General features: G+C 36.7%; 1 protein-coding gene across 1 annotated transcript; it reads left to right on the plus strand.

The window, feature by feature from the left end:
* Positions 1–278: 278 nt before the first annotated feature.
* Positions 279–3,705, plus strand: LOC115262014 (uncharacterized). Its single transcript, XM_029863956.2, has 4 exons — positions 279–2,735; positions 2,798–3,035; positions 3,093–3,226; positions 3,288–3,705. Exons 1-4 carry the CDS (start codon positions 2,624–2,626, stop codon positions 3,593–3,595), a joined length of 792 nt encoding a protein of 263 aa, XP_029719816.2. The 5' UTR covers positions 279–2,623; the 3' UTR covers positions 3,596–3,705.
* Positions 3,706–9,865: the final 6,160 nt, after the last annotated feature.

Here is a 9,865-nt window from a genome sequence, read left to right on the forward strand (position 1 = left end):
GGACACCAAATGATTGTTATCGCAAACAATCCAGGGTCCAAACAGGCTAATGCCAGTGTTAAATTTAGACCTTTACCTAGAAGACAAACTTTAGTTCATACAAATCTGTTCATGTTCAGCAAAGTTATGACGTTTTCAAAAAAAATGTGGCGAAAACGAATTTTGTTAAAATGCGTTAAAAATTTAATAGAGAGCAATCCTTTAACTGTATTGTTACACCTATATTTCTGAAGCGGATTTCTTTTAAGTGCTTCCCCTGACTCAAAATAACTGGGACAGGTAAAATGTTCACTTTTAAAAAAATGTTCAACTCGCTGTAACTTTTCGAAAAGGGCATCAAATATTCTCAAATTTTTACTGTAAGTTCATCAACTAGTTGTGTATCAGTGGTTCGAATTTGAAAAAGATCGAGCCATTCTACACGAAGTTATAAAGATTCTAGAAAAAGGTATAATTATCCGATAGCCAACTTTGAGCTGTTATATCTCCGGATTCAGTGAACCGAATGCAATGAAATTTTGACCATTCAAGGATTCTAAAGTAGCTCCCGAAAAAAAAACCGGAAGAAGTTCGTGGAGATACTCCGGGAAGAATCTCGTATGAAATTCCAAGAATAAATCCTTACGGATTGTTGCAAGGAGTTTTTCAAGGAATCTCGGTAAGAATTTCTGATACAATTGCCGAAAGAACTCCTAGAGAAATTTTGTGTGAAGTTGCTATAATTTCCAGGAATACCATCTGGAAGCCCATAAAAATAAATCCAGAGACATCCTAAAAGAAACTAAATTCGGAATATCTCGGATGAAATTCCTGGAGGATTCCGGGGACTTCTTGAGAAATTCTGGAAGAAATCTCTTGAAGTCCGAACGTAAACAAAAAGGTCACAAAACATCAAAAATTTAGAAAAAAATATTCTGTAGGCAATCGCGGCTTGCATTGCCCTATAGGCTGTACCAATTCAATTGTTTCTGGATGAACCGGAATTGTGGGATTCAGGGAAAGACATTTCGCTTTCTTGCTTTCTTCAAGTTTCAAGTTTCTTTCAGTTCCGAAATTCCTCTAGGTGTTGGTTCCGTCCGAGATTTCTCCTGGAATTCTTTCTGGGATTCCTTTGGGATTCTTCCAGGAGTTTCTTCTGCGATTCTTAATGAGATTCCAGGGTCTCTTTCAGAGATTTCTTCAGAGATTCCTTCCAAAATTTTACCAAGAATTTCTTCTGTAATATTTTCGGGACTTCCAGGACTTCTTCAGGAATTTCTTCCTGAATACCTCCAGGAATTTTGTTCCGCGATTTCTCCATGAGTTCATTCCAAGATTCCTCCAGAAATTCATTCCAAGATTCCTACAGGAATTCTTTCTAAGATTCATCAAATAATGTTTACTTGAATTCCTCCAAGAATTCCGGGATTCCTCCAAGAGCTCCGGGATACCTCAAGGAATCACTTCTCGTAAAAAAAAATAAACTCTTGGAGGTGTCCTAGAAGGAACAATGTTCAGAAGATTTTGAAAATATCACGGCAATAAATATTGCAGGAGAAAATACTTCTAGAATGTTTCTATAACAAGACATAACTGATCTAGATCGATTTAATTATATCTAGACCAGTGTGGATGGTTCTAAAAGATAATTCAAATAAAATCAATATAAGTTCCCAGAGGCGAGATGCCTCTACGAAGCATCCCTAAAGCACAAGAAGATTTTTCCAATAAAGATAGGATCCTAAACAAGCAAAATTACGTAATTAATAAACGGACCCTTAGGCCACATGTAATTTTTTGGCAATCCTGACGTTCTAGAAATAACATTCTTTGATTTGAAAATGAAATTTGAAATAAAAATTTGTGATTCGATAGTACGTATACTAAACGAAGCGGTGGTGTACGTACTATCGAGGTATGCCTGTAACTGCATATGTAATGCAGATTTTCCTGTTTTTCTACGACTCCAGTTTCATATTTGAGAAGCATTTCATTTCAACTTAACATGGTTTTCGAGATTCTTCGGTTTCAGATGTCCAAAATTCAATGTGGACAAGCTTTTTGACAGGTGCGAATTTAAACCATTGATTGATTGATTGATTTATCTTTATTTGAGAGACTTTCAGCCCTTGGCTGGTTCGTTTTTGAATTTAAACCAGTGTCTCGTACTTAACTCGACTTTAAACCGAGGTATTCAATAAGGAATTGATCAGCACAGTATATAACTCAATTTTCTTATATTTACAATAAGCATGTTCCATCAACCAACAATTATTGCTTTGAATGTTAGTTATCCGTTTACTTATTGTTACAGCAGTGATTTTTTTTTAACAGCTGCTCTGTAATCCAAATCTAGATGAACTGAGTTCAACAAACCTCAACATGAGGTACGACCATGCAACTTAAACTTCCGAAACAATTAAAAGGTGGCAATCCTGCCTACCCTTTGATGTAGCTGAGATGATAAAGCGACCATAAACGAAGCAGAGTGTTAAAAATGATAAAAACCGGAGATTCATGTCTCTTTTTTACCGTTAGAAACCTAAATGACGTGAGCAGGTTAAACCGAGAATCAACAGTGTCAAAGCAGCAAATTTAATGGCTGTAAATAATGGACGTGGATGTGTATAAAAGATCTTAACCGATGTCAGTTTTCCAGTATTATTTGGTGAACGTTAGGGAGCGGAGCAACGAAAATATGTATAGTCTAGCTTTTCTGGTGATATTAGGTCTTAGTACCGTTAGTGGCTATTTGCGTGCGTAACAGATTAGGTTAAACATCAGAAGAACATCTAATGAAGTTGAATTTGAATTTTAGCTCCGTCCATGAGTGTTTGCAATCGAGATGCTCCCGATTTGGATAAGTGCGTTCTGGCCGTAGTGGAGAAAATGCGAGCACACATCGTTTCCGGCGATTACGGAAACGGAACCAAGTTGCCAAGTTTGGATCCGCTCTACATGGAGCGGTTAGATATTGACGATGGAACAAACCTGCAAGCAACGTTTCGAAACACAGTTATCACGGGAGCCAAGAACTTTCACGTGGATAAAATGCAGTATGAAATTTAATCAGTTTTGTATGAATGACAGATTATAATCAGGATTTATTTTAGTGTCAACCCCGAAAGCAAGACAATAAATCTGTTGATCACCTTAGATAAAGTTGTACTGAAGGGAAAATACAACATGAATTTGAGGCTTGGATTGCTTCTAATCGACGGAGATGGAGACTCGGTTTTAGAAATCAGTAATGCCGAAAAAAAAACTATCACCAGAAATGTTACTCACCCAGCTCATTTCGTTTTCAGCTGACGTGAAATTGCTGCTCAAAATGCACTACTTCTTCGCCGAGAACAGCAGTGGACGTAAAACGATGCAGTTCCACCCGATAGATGTTAAAATGAAGTACGCCGGTACGGCCAAGTTCAATATGACCAACCTTTTGAAAGGAAAACCACGCCTAGGACAGGCTGCAAACGATGCCATCAACGAAAGCCCGGATGTGATATTGGAGAAAACGAGGCAGCCGGTAGAGCAATTCTTCTCCAAACTTTTCACCACGATTGCCAATGGACTGATGAACGATGCTGAAGAACAGGAAGCGTTTCCTCTGTGATATGTTTGCTAATTGATAGTTTGTTCACTACATCCAGTTATTTGGAAGCTGAAAGGAAAGCATAGAAATAAATATCACGAATTTAGTTGAACGACGACTGCAGCGGTACATTTGTGCGTGTTCTATTACTATGTAATATGTGTTCCAATGAACAAACCGGAGTTTATCACACTTTAAATTTCGGCATGAATAACACCAGCATTTAGAGAGAGAGACGAACCAGCCAAGGGCTGAAAGTCTCTTTAATAAAGACAAATCAATCAATCAACCAGCATTTAACACAGTAAAATTAGGATTTAAGGATTTTTTCCGCTCTACTGGGAATAAGAAAATCACATATGTGATCTTTTCGATACTGTAGTACTCTCATGAATATACTGAAAAAATAACTTTTCAATTAATTTGATTTCTCATATTTGTATGCAAAATCGTTTTTGATGTATTTGAATTTTTTCTTCCGCTTTTTCGGGAAATTCTGCCACGAATGAGTTAGGAGATTTCTCTAGGATTCCTTCAGGAATTCTTCTAAGGATAACTTTAGAAAATGTATAGTATTCTTTTGAATTTTCTCCAAAGTTTCCTAAAGATTACCTCAGAAAATAATTTTAAAACTCCTTTATAAAACCTTCCTTACTCCTTTCAATATTGATAGATGGAATTCTTTAGAGAATCTATCATTAATTCCATTTAGAAAGTTTAAAAACTTTGAAAGTTCATTTAAAACATCTTAATTGTTACAAAAATCCACTAGAATTGGATGGAGAATTTTAAAAATTTCTCTAGAAAAGCTTCCATGGATTTCATTAGAAATTTTTCCATACATTTTTTCAGATATCTGTACGAGATTTCCGTTGGATGGTGAACATTTTAGAATTCTTTCTCCAAAATGTCTTCAAGTTTTTTTTTTTAATTTTCAATTTTTACTTCACAAATTCTTATTGAAGCTTTTTAAAGTTTTCCTTGGTAGATTATCTCAGAACTCTTTATGATATTCTTCTCAATTTTGTTCAAAGATTCCATGTTGATATATTTTATAAATTCTTTGCAAAATTGTCCTATGCATTTAATCAGAAATTTCTCCAAAGATTTGGTCTGAAAAACTACGGAAGGTTTCTTTTAGAAACTCTTCCAGCGGTTTCTTCAGATATTTCCTTAGGAATTTCAAATCAAATCAAATCTGACTATACATGTCAATGGTTGCTCCTCCGTGATTGATCTGAGCTGGTACCAATTGCACTGAGATCCAAATGAATAAGGGCTGGAACACTCCACTTATTCTCAAAGTGTAATTTAAGCAGCTCATACATTTTTGATCAATAATGGCGCCGGTCATGTCCTTATAGTCAGTTGGGAAGGAAAAGGGAGTGTGTTGGTTGTTGCTACTAAAGACCGAGAGCACCTCTGCATCCTCACAACCCGCACGGACTGGTGTATTTGTTAGCCGTAAAGGATGGGAGATCTGGGAGTCACCGTTGGGCTGGTTATGCGATCCATGGATTGGGAATGTCTGTGAGGTGATAGATTGTGTGGTGATTACTATGAAGGACAAGCGGCACAGTTAGCTTTGTTTGCATAACTTGTGGGCATTATATACACTGTGCTGTGGAAGTTGGAAGGAAGAGAAACGAATTTTTGCAATTCGTTTTTGGTTCTAGCGATGACTATGAACATGAATATACATGAGCAGACAGAGAGAAAGTGGATAGAAAGATACAAAGTAGGCTGAAAGGGACGGGCCAGGGATTGAACGCTTGACCTTCTGCATACGAATCAGAAGCGGTAGCGACTAGACCACCAATATTTCCATAGAAATTTCTACAAAAAATTCTCCAAGAATTATTTTAGGTCCACTTTTATGAGTCCCTTCCAAAACTCCGTCAGAGATTATTGAAGAAATTCTTCTAGAGATTCGTTTAGAAAAATGGAATTAGAAATTAAGAATTTTAAAATTTTAATTCCTTCGGAAATTTCTTCAAAGATTCTATTTAGGAAATCTTACAGAGATTCCTTCCGAAATTTCAGCACGTTTTTCTTTAAAATGTCCATCAGAGGTTTGTTCAGGAATTTCTCTAGGAATTCTATTGAAAAATTCCACACATGGGGCTTCATGGCCGTGCGATTAGGGGCGTCTGTCGTTTAACCGTTTCGTAAGACTCGGTGTGGGTTCGATTCCCACTCCAGTCGGTGAAAACTTTTCGTCAAACGGAAAATTCTCCACTGGACCACAAGATGTGTCGTGTGTTGTCCGTTGTCTCATGTACGTGATTGTGTTCAGTCTGTGCAACTTCTGGTTGACGATGGTGTAGTGTACTTTTTTTCAGACCAGACAATTTTCCACAAATCCCTCCACATATTCTTGCATAATTATTTTCAGTTTCTTTGAGGATTTCCTCCAGATATTGCTCCATATATTTCATTAGCAAATTTGCATTCCCTTTAAGGTTATTACTAATAATTGCTTCACGGATTCTTTAAGAAATTTATTCATAAATATTTCCTCGAAAAATTTATAGGAATTTCTGAAGAATTATCTCAAGAGTTTTTTTTTCTAGAGAATTTTACTGATGCTTATCACTTTCCTTTGGAAATAAATCCAGAGATTTCTCCAGGAATTCTTACAGAAAATCCTCCATTAATTTGATTAAAGGATCTGCCAAGATTTTTTTCTGAAAATTCTTCAATATTTTTACTAGGAATTTCACAGAGGTTTCCCTGGGACTTCTTCAGATCTTTTTCTAGAGATTCAAGCAAGAGTACTTCCTGAGATTTTATAGGGATTCTACTGGAGATTTGGTAAGAAATTCCTGCAGGCATTATTTTTTTTCAGAAACTCCTGCTCAGATTCCTTCTGAAATTCTTTCACGGAATCCTTCAAATATATCTCCAGACACTTCTTCAGAATTTTAGTGATTTCTTCAAGAATGTCAGCAAAAAAAATCTCCAAAAATTCTTCAACGGATTTGTTTTAGAAAAACTTTTTTAAAACTCCCACAGAGATTACCTCGGAAATTCTTCAAGAATTTCTTGAGAATTTTTTCCAGAGATTCCTTCATATATTCCTGCAGAAAGTCCCAGGATTTTTGGAATTCATTCTGTGATTCCGTCAAAAATATATGCTGAGATTCATGGAATTGTATCTGATATTCCCCTAGGATTTTTTTTTTCAGATGTGCTTCCAGACACTGCATTACAGATTGGGCACATTCTTGAAAGAATCCGAAGTAGTTTCTTAAAAAATCTCTAGGAGTCCCTTGAAATGCTCTTAATGATACATTTGGAGATTCCCAGAAGAATTTTTTGAAAATTTTCTGAGGAGATTCATGAACTCTTGAAAAAAAATTGAAGTTATCTCAGTAGGAATTTCCGGATAAATGCCCATTGGCGTAACTAGAGGGGGGGCCAGGGGGGCCAGGCCCCCCCCAGAATGCGCCAGGCCCCCCCCCCCAGAAATTTTTCATGATTTCATATATGAAAATTAGAAAAAAATCTGAAAACCACTGTCGTGGTGACAAACATAGATCTATATTCTCAATTTAGTTGAAAATCGGAGTTTTCGACTATCGAAGTTGGATTTTTCTCCAGATCCGTGCGTCGGACCTAACTTCGGAAGTGGTGCGCTGTATGGCAAACAGTTATACAGTGCACCACTTCCGAAGTTAGGTCCGACGAGCGGATTGGGAGAAAAATCCAACTTCGCTAGTCGAAAATTCCGGGTTTCAACTGCACGAACAGTAATAGAAATTTGGCATAATATGTGTTTAAATTGACAGTTATTGGAGACAATTCTCAACTTGTCACTCTTTACAAGATCATTGTCCAAAATGGTCTATGTAATTAGTTAGTTTTGTTTGGAAATATTATATAATCAGAATTATATAAAAAGCAATACTTTGTACATCTTCTTTTTTAAATCCCTGAGAAATTAAATCTAAATGATAATTTCCAGGAATTCCTGGATGAGTATCTTTAAGAATCTTTGAACTTTCTAGCAGCATTACTGCAAAATATGGTTAAGTGATTCTTTATGGAAATCAAGTATCATGTGGGAAAAAACTCTGGTTGAATTTGCAATGGAATTCCAGCAATAGTTTGTGAATTCCTAGTGAGAATAGATGTACGCAGCTGAAGCGTAAACGCGAGAATATTCATTAAAACCATGCTGGAGGTGATTTCTAGTCGGTCACAATAAATTTCTTTTATTTCGCGGGCCAGGGGTATTTTTGCGTCTATCAAACAACGCACAAGTTCAAATGGTCATTGAGGAAGTTTTAATATATTTAAAAGCTGGTGCTGCAAGATGTAATCGTAAGTTTGAAGGTATTCATGATTGGACTTGTAAAAGACTTGGTATTCATGAGATAATTGTGAAAGAATTCCTGGATGACTTCTTGGAGAATTTCTTGGCTTCTATGTCCCTCTAAAATTATCTAAAAGAATTTCAATACAAATCGCTGGAGGAATTCCTCTAGAAATCCTTCAAATTATTCAAAAAATCTACAAGTAATCCTAAAAAAACCCTGGGGTGAATCCCTGAAAAACATTATGAACGGAATACTGTAATTTTCTAACTAACCGCTGAAGAAATTAAAAAAAAATCCCGAGAGAAATTCCAAGAATTCTCGGAGCAATACCTGCAGGAATCCCTGGAGTAATTTGTGAAAGTATACCTGGAGGAATCCCTGGAGGAATCCGAAAAGCAATTATGCTAGGAATTTCAGGAAAAAATCTGAAGAATCCGTATCAGAAATCCCAGTAGAAATTACTAGAAAATTTTTTAGATGAATCCTTGGAGGAATTTCTGGATGCATTCCTGGAGGAATCCTTAGAGGAATTCTTCAATAAATCACAGGAGGAGTTCCTAGATGTATTTCTGGAGGATATCCGGGAGAACCTTCTGGAAAAATTCCATGCGGAATCTCTAGAAAAGTTCCTGGACTAATGCTTGGAGCATTACGGGATTTTTTTTATTATCGTACAAATTGGTATGAAGTTTCTGAAGGTTAATGAAATTAGGTAGGGATCATATATATCTGAAAAACTAAATTGAAAAAAATCAGGGTCGCCTAATTTTCCGGAAAACTCCAGTGAAAATCAAACGTTTTCCACAGACACCACCAACTTTGAAAAATCATAGAACGAAGCATCATAGGCACATTTTTTTTTGTGAAAACATAGGCAAATTTTCTCAGCAATTCCAAGATGGATTTCTGGAGGAAATCCTAGAAAATTTTTTGTACAAATTCCTGGCGGTTTCCCTGGAAAAGCTAATGGATTGATTGATTGATTTGTCTTTTTTAAAGAGACTTTCAGCCCTTGGCTCCAAAGTTAATGGATAAATTTCTGAAGGAGGCATCCCTGGAGAAGTTCCTGGAGTAATGCCTGGAGCATTAGAGAAATTTCTGATGGAATTCTAAGATAAATTTCTAGAAGAATTCCCAGAGGAATTTCTGGAGGAATTCCAGGAGGAATTCTTGGAGGAATCTCACGGAAGAATCCTTAGAGGAATCCCTGCAGGAATTTCTGGTATATTCTTGGAGGAATTCCTGGTGGAATTTCTAGAAGAACCCGTGAAATAACTCCTGGACGGATTTCTAGAGGAATCCGTGGAGTTGAAATTCGTGGATTTATTCCTAGAGGAAACCTGAAAGAATTTCCGGAGGAATCCCTTCGAAAAATTCCTATAGAATTTCCTGAAGAATCTCCTGAAAGAATATGGGAAGCAACCTCTAAAGGATTTCCTGCAGAATTTCCTGGAGGAATGCTGCAGGAATTTCCGAAGAAATTCCTGGAGGGATTCCTGGATCAATTTCTGAAGAAATTCCTGTAGGAATTTCTGAAGAAATACCTACGGTAAATCTTGGTGGAATTTCTTGAGGAGCCCCTGGAGACACTGCTGTAGTAATTTCTGAGGAATTCCCAGAGGAATTCCTGAAGGAATTCCTATATGAATTCCTGAAGGACTTTCTGAAGGAATTTCTGGAGTATTTCTGAAGAAACCTCATAAAGAATTCCCGCAAAATTTCTTAGAGAAAATTCTACAAAAATTCTTGAAGGAATCCCTAGAGATATTCTTGGAAAGAACCCTGGAGAAATCCCTGAAACAAATTTCTGGAGGAACTTTAGGAGGGATTCCTGGAGGAACTTCCGGACAAGTTCCAGGTGGAATTTCAGGAGGAATTTCTGGACAAATCTTTATGGGAAATCTTGGGGAAATTCCATGGAACTATTCATGGATGAATTCCAGGAGGAATCCCTTAATCAATTTTTTGA

Source organism: Aedes albopictus, chromosome 2 (genome assembly GCF_035046485.1).
Source record: "Aedes albopictus strain Foshan chromosome 2, AalbF5, whole genome shotgun sequence".
Taxonomy (NCBI): domain Eukaryota; kingdom Metazoa; phylum Arthropoda; class Insecta; order Diptera; family Culicidae; genus Aedes; species Aedes albopictus.

What these genes read in the sequence shown, in the direction of transcription:
- LOC115262014 (XM_029863956.2), top strand. Translation starts at nt 2,624, where the DNA reads ATGTCAGTTTTCCAGTATTATTTGGTGAACGTTAGGGAGCGGAGCAAC. An exon ending in TACCGTTAGTGGCTATTTGC is followed by an intron (nt 2,736 to 2,797) that starts GTGCGTAACAGA and finishes TTTGAATTTTAG; the next exon opens with CTCCGTCCATGAGTGTTTGC. An exon ending in TTTCACGTGGATAAAATGCA is followed by an intron (nt 3,036 to 3,092) that starts GTATGAAATTTA and finishes GATTTATTTTAG; the next exon opens with TGTCAACCCCGAAAGCAAGA.